The sequence below is a fragment of the Taudactylus pleione genome, unplaced genomic scaffold (assembly GCF_031769625.1).
Source record: "Taudactylus pleione unplaced genomic scaffold, aTauple2 ptg000556l, whole genome shotgun sequence".
Lineage (NCBI taxonomy): Eukaryota > Metazoa > Chordata > Amphibia > Anura > Myobatrachidae > Taudactylus > Taudactylus pleione.
In genome coordinates, this window is record NW_028284958.1 from 3,435,642 (window position 1) to 3,454,502 (window position 18,861).

Consider the following 18,861-nt stretch of genomic DNA (forward strand, 5'->3'; position numbering starts at 1 on the left):
TAAACACACTGACTGAGCAGAGGAACATACATTTCTGCACCAATAAACAGGTGACTAGTCAGAGAACATAAAATGTTACCTAGTGTTTAGCATGGATGCAGTCACCTGTCTGCTCATTATTTTGCTATTGTGTGATAAGGGAGTTGCAGTTTCCATTTGAGGGGTTTGTAATAAGTAGCAACACAGATCCCAACCACCAGCTAGCACTGTGAATATGGTGCCAGCACGTCCTCACTCCCCTAGAATGCTATTCCCACCTAGGGCTGTAACTAGAGTGGTGCGACATGTGCCACAGCACAGGGCACCGTAAGGCAGGGGGCGCTGTTCGGGCCTGTTAATTTTCTGTTTATAATCATGCTCACTTGAAGCTCTTCTTGGCCGTCCCTATTTCCTCCATGGCTGACTACCCTTCCATCTGGCAACCCACAAGTATATTCAGTCACATTCTTTTATTTAACATGTACATTTCAAAATAGTGTCATAATTGGGACTCAAACCTATCACCTCTCTCATGGCAGTCACACACCTTACATATGGAGCTATCTGCCTCACAATTTCTGCTGGCAGCCCTGAGCAGTTAGCTGCACACCCTGTGTACCCTTGACGGTGAGTTCAGCTGCTGGCAAAGGGTACATACACGGATCTCCCCGCTGCTGATATTTGCTGCATACACACTACAAGCATCACTCTCTCTCTACCTTCAGTCGGTGATCTACACTGCTGACTCCAGGCTTATACATGGCAGTTCTGATGGACAAATCCTGCTGCAGGTGCAGCTTCACCAGCGCTCTCCTACATCTAGAGCTGGTGAGTTATACTGCATAATTATTGTGTAGCATCAATACAACCATTGGATTCATACCTGGATAACAGTGGTACATTGGGATTGGTACCCCTTCATTATCTATAGGAGAAATCTGATTTGTCATGGCCCTTCCTCATGAGGCTGCACCCCCTTTTCAGCATGCATCTTATGTCCCTATGTGAAAAATAGGGGGGCACCAATGCTCTTTCTGACATGGCACCAAAAAGTCTAGTTACAGCTCTGTTCCCACCCGCTAACACACAAACGCTCTCAATCATTGAATATTGCCACCAGGCATGCCGTGAGCCTATTGCAACTATTCAACTGGAAATCCTCCCAGAGTTACTAAGAATGTGCATGGATATGGCTGTCTCCAATGAGTTCCCATAATGTATTTACACCATGTACTGCATGGGACTCATCTGAAGAGTACAGTAGCCCCGATAGTAGCACCAGATTTACGTCAAAGAAGCTTACATCCAGGTGCACTTACAACCAACCAAATCCAAGTCCAAATCCAAGTTCAACAGAAATATTCGCTACATTTGTTTTGGTACCGAAAAACATATCTATTAGGTTTGTAAAGAAAACACTAGATAGTAAAAAGAAAAAAAATTCTATAATACAGCAGTTATAATAAAATCCTTCTTGTACATCAATGTCAGTAGCAAAAAATTGTATAAACGCCCACAACCCATTTAATATATGCACAAGCAATGACGATCTACAATTAGACTATCAGAAGCGACTAGCTAATGCTAGAGGCTGTCATCATCATCATCATCATCACGTTTATTTCTAGCAGCCAACAGGAATTGCATCCGCAAGAGCTATGACTAGTGACAGGTGCATCTCTGTCTTCATGTGGGTCTGTCTCTGTTGCAATCGCTCCAACATGCCTTTATTGGTTTTGGACTGTGTTTGACCATTCAGTTCCATCTCCTTATATGAAAGAACGTGTCAGATCTGCATATGAACGTAGCTGTATTTTTTTTCTTTATTTTTTGTAGATATGCACAGTACGATTTTGTGTATGCTACATAAACAGGAGTACGCCTAATAGTATGAGCCCTTTAAAACTAGATAAGATAGCATCAAACTAGCGCAGTTCAAAATTTGTTGGAATTTGACTTATTGGGAGTCCCTGAACCAATTCACACATATTTCTAAAATTCGAGTAAAATGGAATAATACAGTATAAAACTATCATAATACATAAAAACTACATGGTGGCAGAAATATAGAAAAGTCTAACTCCCATTTAACCATTTGCTACTTTAGTGCCATCTACTGACAGTGATGCATTGTGCTGTAGTTGTCTAGGGGAATGCCTCTGTCAATGACAAATTTAGCTGAAGAAAAAGACTCCTGTATCTTGGTTCTGGTTTGGCATTTTATTTATACATTGCACAGTGCTTTTTGCACGAAGCATACTTAAAAACATGTTGTTCTGAGTGGCTCCATTTGCCCCGGGACAGTGCTTGTAAAATAGCTCAACCTGGCTTCTGAGTCCTGTTACATACTGACTAATCTGTGTCCTCATCTGTCAAAGTGCTGGTGAGATCTGTACGGAGGAAAGGGCCTAGGAGAGATCATAACACTATAAGCAACTCAAATGGGAGCGGAGTGTAACTATTAGCAGGCATGCTATTTTATAGTCCTTTCCCGGGCAATCAAGACCATAGCTACCCATCTTTACTTTTATTTATACATAGGTCACATAGCGCCATGCAATGTACAATGTGCCAGGAATCTATGTTCTTTTTAAGCAGAACGATAGTTGCTTAGATAGCAAAGCTATAAAATGACACTAGTCCATCAAACCTCTTGGAGATAGCTGACAGTTTAACCTCACACGGGGGAAACGGCCAGCTTACAAGTATTCCTAAATTGTTTTCCTTTCCAGATGTCCTGTTGTATCATTGAATGTATAAAGGAGAGCCATAAAAGTACGCAGCAATACACACTTCCACACATGCACACTATTGTCCCTGATTCGGAGTAAAATACAGGTGTATCCCATGGATAGCTGCAAAGTGCACATGCGTAGCAGAAAGCAATTATAGAATGCACATGCTCTGTACCATGACAGAGATTGAAAGTACAGGCAGATGAATCCGTCAGTTGGCAGATGACTCTTTGCTGAAGTGCATGTTCCTGGAGAGCAACTGGTCAGTGACCATGTGATTGCATAGAACTAGTGGGAGTGTTGGGAACGTGTAGGCTGACTTCTGTGGCCCCTTTGGAGTGTGCAGACACAGATGGGACGCCTGTTTCAGATGGGTCTTTAGCACCCTGTATAGGGTGGGCATAAGTGCTGATAATAATGATGATGGCTGTAGACAGAAAAAAAGTGAGCTGCACTGCCTTCTGCATGACAACGGATGGATAATCTGAATATACAGACACTTACATTAGCATAAGGTAGGAAGCAGGCTGCCGCGGCCAAATGGTAGCGCAGCTGCAGACGTATTCAACTCAAAATCAGGCCCTATTATATGTAGCATATACAGGTCATACTTGCCTAGCCTCCCTGAACATCCGGATAAGCCACCAAAGATTCAAGTGCCCGGCACGCCCTTGCGTTACACTGCATCATCGAAGCCCCACCCCCTGCTCTACAATGCCAGTAATCACAGCACTGTATAGCAATCTTGCCACAACAATCATGCCTTCTGCTCCACGGGAGGTTTCTGTCCTCACTGAGCTCGCCTAAGGACACCTGCATTACGGTTTGACAGGTGTACCGCCCCAGTCCCCCATACCGCTCACTTGGCCACGCGTTGCCAACCTGGTTGCCGCCTCCCAGAGGATGCAACCAGAGAGTTAGCAAGTACTGTATGATACAGAGAGCTGCACACTATCCCCATGGTCCATAGAACCTGGCAGTTCCTATATCTCAATGGACAATGATTGGGTCACTTCTGCTGGTCTCTACTAAAGCAAAAACTTTATAATACGTATGTAAAAAAAATGTTATGTTAAATTCCTCTTCTAACAAGGTCTCACGGTGCATTTTCACTATCTGCAGCAAAAAGCTACTTCTCAGTAAAAAAAGATGTTTCACATGTGCTATTTATACAAGGAGTTATCAAGTACATCTGAATCATTGACGTAGATTGGTATGTGGCACAGATCACACTTTTAAGGTGTTTTAGGTGGGTTTTGTGTTATCTCTTTTATACATCAAATATACATCTGTAATCTTTACTATACTCAGTCTGCATTTTATGTATTTATTTTTATTAGTATCTGCATTTATTTGTATAATCTTAGCTATTTGAAGAAATCTAATGTTATGTTATACAGAACACGGACAGCACGGGCAGCATAGCACTGGGCTCTCTTTAATGGGCCTACCTTCGGTGGGCAGCAACAAAAAATTTATATTGGCACTTATTACAGAGAGATAATTTTTTTTTACAGCTGGTTTACAAATGAAATGTCCCTGGGGCACATGAGTGATACTCTGGCAGTGCGAGGAAGAAAAATAAGGCTACAAATAAAAAAAATAAGTTAAAAAAAGCCTGTTGTAATATATTTTTCTTATTAAAAATAGGATTTATTTACATAATATAGAAGCATTAATCTGAGTTTAGGGACACTACAGATATCACTAGGCTACAATTTTCCTATTTTGGTGGGGTACCCTGTGATACTACTGTTTCATGGTCCAAAGACTAATGAATAGGATAATTGGCTTATGGATATAAATGGACCTGGGATATGTACATAGATTGTGACACTGAGGCCAGTATAAGGGTCTCTAATTGTATAATATATAGTGAGTTCAAAAGGTCCCTCCACAGTGAATGCGCTAATTGTGTGACAGTATACTCCAGCCACTTCTGGTGATTGCCACTCTGCTGTTGCCGCTAGCAGCTTGGTGAGGAATGGATTGGACTCCATGCCTGTTCTGCTCCGGTAGCAGACGTTGACGCCCTGCCATCAGTGGACATTTTTAACTCACTGTATAATAGTGTTATATGAATAAAATATAATCAAACTAATAATAATAATAATAATAATAATAATAATAATATTGATCATTATTATTACTTCTCCAGCTTCAAATCTCTTTAACCTTAGATGCTCTCTAGAATCTTTTCAATGCTTCTCTTTTCCTCTTTCTTCAGTTCCACAATGTATTATTATTATTATTATTATTATTATTATTGTTATTATTGTCCCAATCATCATGATCATCATTATTATATACTATTTAGACATCAACATTCTACTCAACACTGTGAAATTAATATAGGATAAACGGATAATACATACTGAAAAATAATAAAAATTAGGGGACCCTGCTCAAGAGAGCATACAGTCTAAAAGGGCCAAAGGGTGAGGTGAGACAGTGCATATGGTGTATGGGACTAGAAAGTGGAAGGTTTAATGGTTGGAGAAGGCACTTAGAGCTGCAGGCCAGTGTTAGGAACCCAAGTCACCAGTATTTCACCAGCAAAAGCACATGACAATAAAAAGATTACATACATGTGCAATGTAATTGTCTTAGGGGCAGTAAAAGGTCTAAGTGATTCAATAAATACAATGTCTGTTTCCTTCTTGATTTACCACAAAGATTGTTAGAGTTAATTATTAATAAAGCAATAACATAAACTATAGCTGGCTCTTAGAATTGATGATGGGAGTTTAGTATTGCAGCTGTATTTTGGGAAGTCTGGTTTACACACCATAGACTGGAAGTTTCTTGAAACTGAATTTATCATTTTGGTAGTTGAAACATTTTTACATCAAATTGCAAATATTTTAACATGTTACTGCTTATATCTCCAACGCTCTACACAGAATATTCTAGTTAGTCCATAAGTATATTATTATAAAACAAAAGGCAACCTATACTTTAACAAATGCATTAAAATTAAATTATTGATATCTGTTTTTAAAATAACATATTTGTAAAAACATCAAATTCAAAATTTAAAATGAAGATAGACCCATTGCCTAGAGTACACACAGTGGAGGCATCAGATTTTTGAGCTGGATTGATATTTATAGAAATGCAGCATATTCATTTATTAATTCGCTAGGACAAGGAGTTAATTATAAGAAGAGCCTGGTGTACTGAAGAATGTGTGTACAGTATGGGGCCTAAGATGATGAGGCTTGGGCTGTACAAACATCACTCACTCAACACACGAGTTTTAACTACATGTCAGGTCAGACATACATCATGTAGTGTGTTATCCACTTTCTTCCTACCATTCTCCATGCAGCACCGTATAGTGGTAGGTTGGGGGCTAAAAAAGCAAAAAGTCTTCAAATGTCCAATGTAGTAAGAAAGAAAAATATTTGTGAGAAGCAGCAAGGGGATGACGTGCAGATAGAAGCGGCCGGAGGGAGGAAGGAAAGAGAACTTGCAGGCTGAGAGAGAAAATGAAGAAAAGGGATTGCCACTCTTATTGGAGGAGGGGGGCAGCATATAAAAAGTTCCTAAAAAATAAAAAATATATTTACATATGGGTTATCAGTGTGCAGATGATAAAAAATAACTTTACTTCTTTGCTGACATCTTGTCCTTAGACCCCTGTGTCCTGCCACTGCACACCCTGCTAATCTAATGTCGCCCCAGGTTATGTATTCTCTAAGACCACCCTGAAAATCATTCCTGCATAGTGACACAGCTCTGTTTGCCTGTATTAAAAACTGACATATCTGTGAGCTGTGGGGGATCCTTGACATGGAGTCTGAGCCAGATTATCCACCAAGCATCCTAGGCTCCTGCCTGGGACCCAGTGAGCACTATGGGGAACTGATAGCTGTAATCTGTGGGTTGATGTGGGGTTTTTTTTTTACAGAAAGGGAGAGATTAGATTATCAGGGTGTAACCAATATCTTGCTGAGAGCCCAATTAGGCTCTGCTTGGATTTACTCATTTCTGCTAGCTAGAAAGAGGAGCTTGGTAGATACTAAATACTTTTTAGGTGGCATCATTGTAATTAATATACTGATCTTCAAAAAAACATGAAAAAAGCTTTGTGGAAACTTAAGTTCTGAGCATTGGTGATAATGTAATTAGTTGTGTTATATAGCTTAATCAAATATAACTCTTTGCTACTTTGAGGATCCTGTGATCATTTTTCACATGCAAAATGGCACTGCAATTTTCATTTGTAATTCCATATTCAAATTTGCAAAGCATTTTGCCAGCAAATTCAAATTTTTTTGGTGTGCACCTCCTTGAGCAGGTGAAGACGTAGGGAAAATCTTTATATTAAGGTAAACATGTCTGGAACCTCTGGTACACTCCTCCCAATGAATAGACATGCACTTGAGGTGTCTAAATTAGTATAATTTGGCCAAAAGAGACATATCATTTTCCAAGTGATTTTTTTCTAAAAAGCTCAATAAATGATATGGGACAGGTGTGTGAGGTGTTGTACTGATGGAAAATTGGGTTTTGAAAATGCAGATGGGAGTTAATTTTAAAAAAAAAAATTCCAACACTTTAAAACTCACATTGAACACATTTTAATGTACCACAAACTACTGTAAATACTTTAATTTTCTGGAAAACACTTGCTGGCTATAATTTTTCCCCCATTGATTAAAAATTCAAACATCAACCATTTTACACTATTAACAACCTGCAATACTTTACTTATGGCCACTAAAGGGGCCTATCCATTAGCAGATAAAATGAACGATTGAGCGATATATCGTTCAGTCGTTCATTATATCTGCTAATGGATAGGCCCTGAACGATGACAGATGCGCACTCCCGCGGTCGATAAATCGCATCTATCATCTCTCCAACATGTTGGTCAATTATCGCATATAGCTGTTCGATATTAGCAATATCGTGCAGTGTATATGCAGTAAACGACGAACGACGAAAGATATTAGCAGCAGCTACAGAGCGCTGCAGAGATAAAAATCCACTCCCTGAATGTCATGCGACATCGTTCATCGTTTGCCAAAATCTGTCGTGTACATGCCAGATATTGTTCAGCACAGCCACCGGAAATTTCAAGGGATATCTTTTGTCTTTCATCGCTCAGAAATACATCGGCTAATGGATAGGCCCCTTTACAGCCTTCTATGTGGTCCTGCTTTCTCGGTTGTCACTTATTTGCAGTGTAGGATGATTTCCCCACTTGTTCATGCACTTCTCCCAGGTCGCTTTTTGTAGAAAAATCGCATGACATTGCCACGATGCCCGCGAATCGCCATTTCTAAATACATTTTGCATTTAGCCAGGTGCGGCGGTGCAGAAATAAATGGTGCTGTAGAGAATAACAGTTTTTGTGCTTCGATTTCACTTTCACAAAATCACTTGTAATAGAATTGCCCCCTATTAGTTTGTGCATCTTTTAACCATGCAATTTTTTTTGTTCCTCTGTTGTTTTACAGCTAATTGCAAAATTTATAGGGAATCTGTTTATAGTTATAATATTAGCTCCAGTTATTTAGAAATAGATGTGCTGTGTTAGGGAGCCATAAGCACATTAAGAAAAATAAATGCATCTCCTCCCATAAACATTGCCCAAAATAGTCACATAGAATGCAGCATGAATAAATAATGAGGCAAATGTATAAATAATCCATAGTACAAAAAATGTGGCAGGTTTGTGGTGTTAAATGGGTCCAGTAAATGGCAAAAGATAATTTGTGTGCAGACCTCCCATGTGTCTTTCGATTAAGACAAGTTACATCATTGGCACTAATGCAAGTTGTTAGTAAATTTAGCCCCTGAGCGCACTGGTCTTTCATTATTAATGCATTCTTCATCAATTATCAACAGAAATGCAAGACAGTATTTTATCCACTTTATTGGTTACAGTAGTTCAGAGTTAAAGCTCTTGCTATGTAGCCTTTATCACTGATAAGACATTGGAATAAGAGCCATTTTCTCAGTCCCTGGGGCAGCGCATCATCATGACATGATCATTCGGGTTGTAAAATAATTCTGCTATCATCTTGGATAATGACTATAGGCTATGCAGATGTCCATTAATTTGATTTATCTCTAATGCTCATCCTTCAGGCCTTTGAGAACCATAGGGATATCAAGTAAATTAAAGGGCTAGTAACAATACATTAATACTACTAATAATTAAATAGTCTGCACAAATGACTGCTTAATTACAGTATATTAAGTTTGTAAACAACGGGTACACACAGACAGGAAGGAATGGATGTTTTCCTTGTCCATTGTTATAGTAGGTGAAAGAAAACTAGAATATCTCTATTAAATAATACATTAAGGTCTATTTAACAATATTCTTCTATAGCAACATTTTTTTAAACTATAGCTGCAATTTACCATTAAGACTTTGCCGGGACAGCTGAGCTCTGCTCCCTGCCATGGCTGGTGATGGTAATGATGAACCTACCGCTTGTCAGTGTGGAGGCAAATGCACATGCAATGCATATGCCCAACAGGTAAAGTAGGGGACATCCAAGAATCATAATACATAATAGACAAGGTATATAACCAGTGCTTTAAAGAACATGCAGGAGGCAATATACAATGGTAGTAGTAATAGTTGGCAGTATTGTCTTGTGACAGAAGTAGTTGTAGTGCTCAGTAACATACCAGTTGTAGCAATAGTTCCCAGTAATGGGCCAGTTGTACCAGTAGCAGGGCCAAGTAAAGTTCCAATAGTAGTAATGGATTGGGTATATAATTTTGGACATTTAAAATGTCAACATGAGAATGTCAACATGGTCGTAATGTTGACATGCAGCATGTCGACATGATTAGCATGTCAACATTCATCATGCCGACACTGACAAAATGTTGACATGATTAGTATGTTGACAAAACAATCAGCAGTGATTTTCCTTTTTCGGTGGGGCTAGCAGCTCCAGTGGCTTCTTCTGGGACCGGCGGTGAAGTGATGATGACTTGCAACATCCAGCAGTGAGTAAAGCCCCTAACCTTAACCCTACCCCTAGTGCCTAACCCTAACCCTCTTCTTCCACAGCCTATCCCTCTGCTCCCACAGCCTAACCCAAAGCCTCCTACTAGTGCCTTACCATAACCCTCTGCTCCTGCAGCCCAACCCTTCCCTTCCGTAACCTAATCCTAGGGGGAATCCAATTAGCTGCAGAATCAATGGGTTTCCCCTCACAGGAAACCCTTGATTGTGCCTTTTCCTCATGATCTTTTCCTTGCAGCTCCTGAAGCTGCGAGGAAAAGCCTACCTAGGGGAGATGACGCACAGGGTTAACCCTGTTGATTGGATTTCTGACCACCATGCGGATAATTGGATTCCCCCCTTAATGACATTTTAGATGTTGACATTTTGAACATGTTGACATTCTGTAGATGTCAACATTATTACTATTATTTTTATTATTATTATTATCGTTTATTTATATGGCGCCACAAGTGTTCCACAGCGCCTTACAAGGTACATAACCAAAAAGTGACTTACAGTAAAATACAATACAATGAAGGACAAGGACATGGATAACATAAATTGATACATAGGTGGCCATAACACCCAAGTAAGCAACAAAGCATAAGTGTTAGGTGTCCTAGTGGTAAGAAGTAGATGAACATAAAGTAAGGAGAAGCACAAGAGGGTAGAGGGCCCTGCTCGCAAGAGCTTACATTCTCAAGGGAAGGGGCAGACAGACGGCATGATACAGATGGGGAAGACAGGGAGGAGGAAGCATGTAGTAGCAAGTTAGGATGAGAGCTGGAAAGCATTGATGAAGTAGTGGGTCTTGAGAATCCGTTTGAAGGATTGTAGAGAGGTGGAGAGTCTGATGGGGAGAGGGAGAGAGTTCCAAAGGTCGGGAGCAGCACGGGCAAAGTCTTGGAGGTGGGAGTAAGAGGAAGTAATCAGTTGGCATGAGAGGCGGTGTGCATTTGTTGAATGAAGAGGGCGGACAGGAGAGTGAAGGGAGATGAGGTCAGAGATGTAAATGGGAGAGGAGTGTGTGAGGGCTTTGTAAGCAAGTGTGAGAACCTTGAATTGGGTTCTGAAGGGGAAGGGGAGCCATTGTAGGGCTTGTAAGAGAGGGGAGGCAGATGAAGAGCGTTTGGAGAGAAAGATAAGTCGAACGGCAGCATTGAGGACAGACTGGAGCAGAGAGAGATGGGAGTTGGGCAGGCCAGATAGGAGAAGCTTACAGTAATCCAATCTGGAGATGACAAGTGAGTGTATTAAGGTCTTAGTAGCATCCTGGGTGAGAAAGGGTCTGATCCTGGAAATATTTTTAAGATGGAAATGACAGGACTGTGAGAGGTTCTGTATATGTGGTTTGAAGGAGAGGGAGGAGTCCAGGATAACCCCAAGACAGCGCACTTTGGGGCTAGAGGAGATAGTTGTGCCATCAATTGATAAAGAAATAGTGGGAGGTGAGGTTATGTGGGAGGGTGGGAAGATGATCACCTCAGTCTTAGACATATTAAGTTTAAGAAATCGCTGGGACATCCAGGAACATATCAACAATGTTGAAATAACTGTCGACATTGTGGTGTCAACGCTGACTGTGAACCTTGTGATTGTCAACATTGTAACTGCATTCCGTAGTAATAGTGCCCAGTAATGTGCCAGCAGTATTGGTAGTGCCCACTAAAAATAACAGTAGTAGTACTGCTTCCCACTACTGTGCTTATATTAGAAATAGTGTATTGTAACATACCAGTAGTAGTATTAGTTTGCAGTAATGTGCCAGTATTAGTAGTAGTGCCCGGTTATTTGTCAGTAGTAGTAGTGCCCAGTAATGTGACAGTAGAAGTTCCCACTAATGTGTCACCTGTCCATTTGTCACCAGAGGGGATGTAAACTGGAGAGAAGAGAAAAGAAAATAATACATTCAACAGAAATCTGTGACCCCCAAGGACTGTGACTCACAGCAGAGAGTTATTTAAAAATATATATATATTGTGTGGCATATATATATTGTTGGTATGCAGTTATAATATGTCTAGACAGCAAATGATAATTCTAAAATAGAAATATGATTGCAGCTGGGTAGATCCGTTTATAGAAGCATTTATTATGCATTCTGGGGAATCACACCTGCCACAAAACTTTAATAAGCGCCAACATAGTGGAGGTAGCCATTTATGGGCTGAATTAAAGTTCACCGGCAGACAAATAAAATATAATAAATAAGACCTACTGTAGCAACGCCACTAAAGCTTAAATACATTTCTTAATTTTGTTTGCACTGAGAGCACTAATTATGAATCATAATGAGTTTACAAATATACGAGCAATTTGTCCAGATTTTCCTGTTTACCCTCCACCAATTTATTTCACTTTAATAGTATTGCTGTAAGTCTGGATGGATCCCTCACCCTAACTCTTCCCAGCAACAGATGCAAATGCAGCCATCTTGCTCCCTACAACCATGCACTTAGGAGGAAATATAATGCACAAAATCCACCAAAGTTTTCCATTCAACATGTCTCAGGAAAGAATTAATTCTAAAAAAAAATTATTGAATATGTAGGTTAATATCTCATAGAATGTATTTATTCTTAAGAAATAATTCTGTCTTGTCCAAATCAATGTAATGTTACACCTTTAATGATACAGTTCACTTTCTACATAGTACACTTACTGTAGTAGCGAATCTCACCCTGGAGGGTTGAACTAGGCGGTCAACCATTGATTCTTTTAAAATTCAACATTAACACAGTTTGACATTTTGACGTGCAACTGACTGTGCGTTTCAGTTACAATTCCACTGACTGCAATGAGCACACAGTCAGACAATAAACTAGAACAAAGACAGGAAAGGTTTTCTTTTTCCTACAAAATCTTTCATAATTTGGCCATTGGTCAACTTCCTCTGCCAGTATCCCCTAGGATTGTAATCAGGTGTATCATTCCACCATTCTCCATCCATAAGTTGCACAGTTGGGTGACTCTTCATCCTATTTTTTTAAAATACAGATGTGTCCTCATACATCTAACCTCCTTGCACGCTAAACAGCTCTTCTAGTCGTGCCATGCCGCGGTTAGACTCGGTAGCGCCAACTGTATTTTCGTGCAACTTTTTACCTTCAAATGCATCTTATTCGCACAGCAATGCAAATAGTTACCACAAGCAGCTTCTGCTGATTAAAAAGATATGCAGCATGCCTATGTTCTGTGAGCGACTGCGGGTGTATCTGCTTGCAAAATGCTATGTTACAGTGGCAGTGGCAGTTACACACTGTAACGCAGCGTTTCGTATGCAGATACACCCGGAGACACACACAGAATATAGATAGGCATGCTGCATATCATTTTAATCAGCAGAAGCTACTTGTGATAAATATTTACATCACTGTGTGAATAAGTCACATTTGCATGTAAAAAGTTGCACAAAAAGTGCTCAGCGCTACCGAGTCACACAGAGCTCCCACTTTATGTGTAGCGCGACTTGTAGCGCACGGAGGATAGATGTATGTTGACACATCTGTAATACTTTTTCATCATTCTCATCAAAATAGATGTTTGAATCATTAGTAGTCTTTCTCTTTCCTTGGGATCAGTATTCTGAGTTTCATTATTATGTACATTACCACTGACACAGGGTGTTTGTGTAATCATTGATAAATGCCTTTTCTCGCCAGTGGCGGATCCAGGGGAACACACAAAAGGAAGAGGGCCTGTTCATGAGAGCTAAAGGGGAAGTGGCAGACAGGCAGGGGTGACACCCAGGGGAGAGACAGCATGTGAGGACCAGTGGGTTAGGATGAGCCAAAGGCTTTGATAAAGAAGTGCTTACATAAATTCTCCATTATGCATATAGTTTATCATACCCGTTGGCAATACGCACACCTTCTCCTTCGGGGCAAGTGCAACCTCCCTCTCCTCCCTGGGGCCGAGCTCTCAGTTGGCTCCGCCGGGAAGGAGAGGGAGTTCACCCCTCTGCTTATTTAGGTCTTATGACTACTGACGCAGCAATATTCATAAACCTTGTCCATGTGCTGCCATGTTTTGTACTGTAAGTTACTTTTTGTTTGTTCATAATTCTGTTTATGCACTATGTAAGGTGTTGTGGACCCCTGGTAGTGACATCTAAGTAAAGGATAGTCATCATCATCTTCATCATAAAAACGAAGGCTCTGTTTCCAATGCAGAAGACATGTTCCTATTTTTTACTACATATTTTTTCACTTTTCTAATGAGAAAAAGTGGAGGTTACCACTAGCAACCAACCAGCTTTTAACTGGCATTTCATAGACTGTGCTAAACAAATTATACAGTAGCTAGAAGCTGATTGGTTGCATTGCGTCAACTTTACTCTTTGACTTTAGAAGGTTTGCGAAATCTCCCCCCAAGTGTTTTACTAAATACATTCTTAATATCACACGCATTGTCTCTGCATTGCTGCTAGATAAGTAATGGCCTTGATGAATAAACCAGCTTATAAATAGGTATACCAGATGATATCAATGCATCCCCTGGGTATTCACACATCTATATAGTTAATGGCATGTTATGACATTCTCTTCTTGGGTTCGAGTCTGTTGGTCACTAACTGTTTAGACAAAGAACATGATGTCAACAACTATCAGGAACGGGGTCAGAGAAGTCAAGCACTCAAGCAGGCAAGCTGCTACTAGGCATAGTAGTTTGCAGGAGTACAGTAGGAACACAGGGGAGATATTAAAATAAAGGGGGAGAAGATGAATTAAGCCAATACACATTAGGCATCTGGCAATGAGAAAATAAGAACAAACAAGGCTAAGCAGAGCACAACTGTATAAAAAACTAACATGACATAGATTGGCCATCTTAGTTATTGGCAAAAGACTAATAGTTATTGTGTATGAGCTTCTGATTACATTACTTCCTGCCTTGGTACTAATGACAAGTACAAGGAAAACTTTATTTATACCAAATAGTGTGTTGTCAAAAATACACCATTGAGAGTACATTGAAGTTTTTGTGTTTTTCTACAACTGAATACAGTAGCTAATAATGCTACAGATTTGTCCATATATACTTATCCTCAAATCACCAAATAGCCCCATTGGGCGCACCACAAACTTTGTGACTAAGCTGCTGCATGTATCCCATCACTCATTTTTGTACTGAATGTGCATCTTATTTGCATCACGAATGTGACAAAAGTACAATGTACGAGTAGCCTGGACACTGGTGCTGGCATTGCATGCAGCAGCTCTGTGCGACTCATCTGCTAACCGTGGCGGTTCCAGAGGTGGGGCTGCAGCGCAGTCCAAAATTTAAATAGGGGAGCCACACAAGACTGAGGACTAATATGATTTAGCTGTATCATGCATCGTGCCATGCTGCACAGTGGTTAATCTGCGGCTTTATACCAACTACATTATGCCAAAAATACTAATCCTAACTGCCCAGAAAACTTTACTCTACTTTGGATGCTGCTATGATTCTAAAAAGATGATAAATTCACAAATAAGTGTGAAACTCCAGAAATCTCTAACCGCGGCGGAGTGCCTAAGCCGCACCATGTGTTTCGTTCCATATGGCGCAATAATGATAGCTGTATGAGTACACATCTGTAGTGACAAGTGTGGAAAACTATTTTACTTAGTGTTGGTTAATGTGTTAAAGCAAGGGTGTAAAGTGTACAACAAAAATTAGATTTAGTGATTTTAAACAGCTATGTAGCAAATGCAGCATACACACAGTACAGTTGTTTGGGCCACTAATAAAGTCACAGAGAGCATCCACTGAAAGATCAAGCAGTATAAACATAAAGTGTGCCGATGGCCAATCACTTCCCTAGAAACTAGTGACATCACTGAGGCAATGATGGAGGCAGCCATTTTGTTAACTGAATCAAAAGGATGCAGCTTGTCAAGACTTATGGAAACTGATTGTTTTGTTTGGCAACAATGGATAAGCTACATTCTGATATCAGTTCATAGAAGATAAAAGCTACCCAGTTGTGTGTAGTCTAAAGGTACTATATATAAACAATAATGGTACTTGAAAATTGGCAACCATGGAACTTTTTTAATAGTATTATGTTCTGCAGGTGCTCTTGAAATCCTTCACTTACTGAAATCCAATACTGTGCCTTTTTAACCTGTGTGGTTATGTATATATATTTTTTTCTTTAATATTCTGTCTTTAATCATCCACCCAGCATTTAACAAATAGACCTATGCTATAAGAGTGCACTTTTAAATCTGTTGTACAAAAGATTGTACAGGTAACAATCCGCAACAAGAGACATCAGGAAAAACAGGTAGCACAGAAAACCTGACATATGAATGTACTAGGACTACTGTAGGTAGAACATGACACAAGGACGAACAAAGTAGACAAGCATTGGCTGACAGAAAGCAGGAAGGCCTTGGTCACAAGAGCTTACAATCTAGTCTATCTATATTATGACTTTGTTTTTAAAATATTTTTAAAATAGAGTTTCCCTTAAAATCTGACCTGTGCCTGGCTACCGATAAGAGCTAGTGACACAGTTTACAGGTCATTTCATAAAAGTTAGTTAAAACTAGAAATGCCCTCAGGTCCATTACTTATTATAGAGCATAATAAGCCCAAACCATCTGCTGTGATTTCTCAGGTGGGACATATTTATCTTTTAAAGAAAGTCATTAAAGGTGACATTTCATCAGTGGCTTTCCAGCATGACCTTAAGTGTGCAAGTTGTTTTGTGATTTACTGTATTATCCCTTTGGAGCCTAGTTAGGCCAAGCACTGCAGGTGAATCTCTCAGCATGGGGTTCCTAGTTTTCACATCAGCTCTCATCCTTTATGTTTCTGTATAATACATGGCTGTGAATGACGTCACGCTCATCTGTGTCTCCCCCTATCTGCAGGAGGATAGAAAGCAACCACTTCAACTGCAGCTGTGACATTCGTTGGATACAACTTGGTTATGCAAAAAATGAGGCTAACTTGAGAGAACAGCAGCTCTTTTGCATGAATATGGAGGGCGCCGTCATCCCTCTGCACAAAATGAACATCTCTCAGTGTGGTAAGGACTGTTACTCAAATAATATGAGAACTCGTATTTTTTTTAACTATAATTTTATTCTATATGTTGCTTTCATTGCACTTGTTTTATTGTTTAGTTCCTCAGAACCCCAGTAAGCCATCAAAGTAAAACACAAGATTTTATTAATTGACTTATTGTCACAGCACAAGGAGTGAGGGAGAGCTGGTGATAAGTTTTGTGCAGTCGTAGTCAGTTACATAATGAGACAGAGTTTGGCAGCGGTTTTAGCCAGCAGGACTTGGTAGGCAGCTCACTAATGGAAACTAATTTAAAAAAGTACATTCTTGCTGCCATGCACTAAATGAATGATTCCTATCATAGTTGTAGGTTTAATAGAGAATAAAGGAACACCATGTACAGTATACACTAATGTAATACAAATCCATGACTTATTGAGAGAGATGATTTCTGCTAAAAGTAAAACACAGTGCATGTACCAGTGCAGCCCATTTATAAAGTCCTGGTGCAAGGCCATAGCAGGGTGATAATCAACTCTGTGGCGGCCCCACTACCCGAGCACGTCATGTCGTGATGAAAGGATAAGGAGATGGGGCCAGCTGGACCAGGATGTAGCTGAGCTTTGGACAATCTGGGCAGCTCTGTGGCACCTCTATAGACTGCAGGGTGCTGTTCCAGGAAGCCTGTAAGCCAAATGCAGGTGACCCCCCAAGGCCTTGTGCCATGCTTGCCCATCTCTAGTTATGGCCCTGTCTTGGTATGGCAACAAATGCTTGTGTGGGCATGAACACAATAATACTTTCTATGCATCTGATTTAGAATTTGCTGCAGTTTTACATTACAAATGTATGTGTAAAGATTTGGTTACAAAATGACAGCCTTAAATGTGTTATTTGAGGTGGATGTGTCTCAAGATGCGACTAACGCAAACTCAAATCTTCTATATCAGGATCACAAATGCATATGCTTACTCTCCATGTATGGACACATAATAAGTCCAATAGTCAGCCATAACTATGTAGCCACAATGCTAATGGATAAAGTACTATTAGCTGGAGTAGTCAATCTGTAAACACAGTCAGAATCTGCTGGAGATTGCTGCTTGTGTCGTCATCATCATCATCCTCATCATTATCCTGTCTTGTATTGTAATCAGTAATACAGTACATATGCCCTCCCCTGTTCTGCCTCTCCTGGCTTAAAAGGCTGCAAGTCTAAGATAAACTCATATCTAAGGGCCTGATTCAGCAAGGATCGCAGTTGCAATGACGCACGCAATCTGTCGATTAATCCACATTGCGCATGCGTATGCATCGCAGTGCGCGAACTAGCAATTGCGATTGGAAATGCATTTGCAGAGGCTACGCAGACCCCGAGCACAATGATTGACAGGAAGAGCCGTTTGTGCGTGGTGAGGGGGGAGGGGATGGTCGGGCGAACACAGGCGTGCCAGTGCGTTGGGACGGCGTTGCAGGGGCGTGCATAAATTATCCACTGCAATACCATACGCAGTCTGAAGTTAGCAATTCCTAAGTGAGGTCTGACCTGCCTTAACTGTGGGTATGGGTCCGATGTTACTTGATGTTACCGATTATTTATTTTTTTGCCAAAGTATACGGATGTGTGTAAGGGGAAGTGGGTGTCCTTATGGTAAGCTGTGATCACAATGCGATTACAAACATTTGCATTTCACCACTAATAATAGCAACTGTGTTGCATGCATTCTAGCAGAATATTGATCCTTGCTGAATCAGGCCCTAAATACGGATACATTTTGGGACGCACGTACATGCATAGTAATGCATATATTCCTAATGATCACCAGCAAGGTAAACCAGGTAAACAGATCAGGACGTGAATTCCATCAGACATCATTGCAAAATATAATATTTGATTAAAACATCTTTATTAAAACATTGCGCTACTTCCATTAATAGTTACTGCATATTGCAAGTGCCCACATAGTGTGGTTTAGAGTGTACACTACACTAATATAAATGTTAATCTGTATGAGGGCTGAGCAGAAAGCAGTGTGCACAGTGTGTGTATTGTAAAAACCTCTGGCTGGCATAGCAGCAGAACAGTTCCCTGTTCCTATCACAGCTGCCTACATAATATAAAATCATTATTTAAAAATGAGGTTGTACTCTCTGTATATGGCT

At 40.2% G+C, this 18,861-nt stretch overlaps 1 protein-coding gene across 3 annotated transcripts in view; it reads left to right on the plus strand.

The window, feature by feature from the left end:
* Positions 1-18,861, plus strand: part of NTRK3 (neurotrophic receptor tyrosine kinase 3) — a 700,933-nt gene that overhangs the window by 292,000 nt on the left and 390,072 nt on the right. For all 3 annotated transcript variants that reach the window (XM_088452662.1, XM_088452663.1, XM_088452665.1), the window contains exon 6: positions 16,563-16,720. In XM_088452662.1, the coding sequence (XP_088308788.1) occupies positions 16,563-16,720 (158 nt within the window). The remainder of the gene's footprint in view (positions 1-16,562; positions 16,721-18,861) is intronic.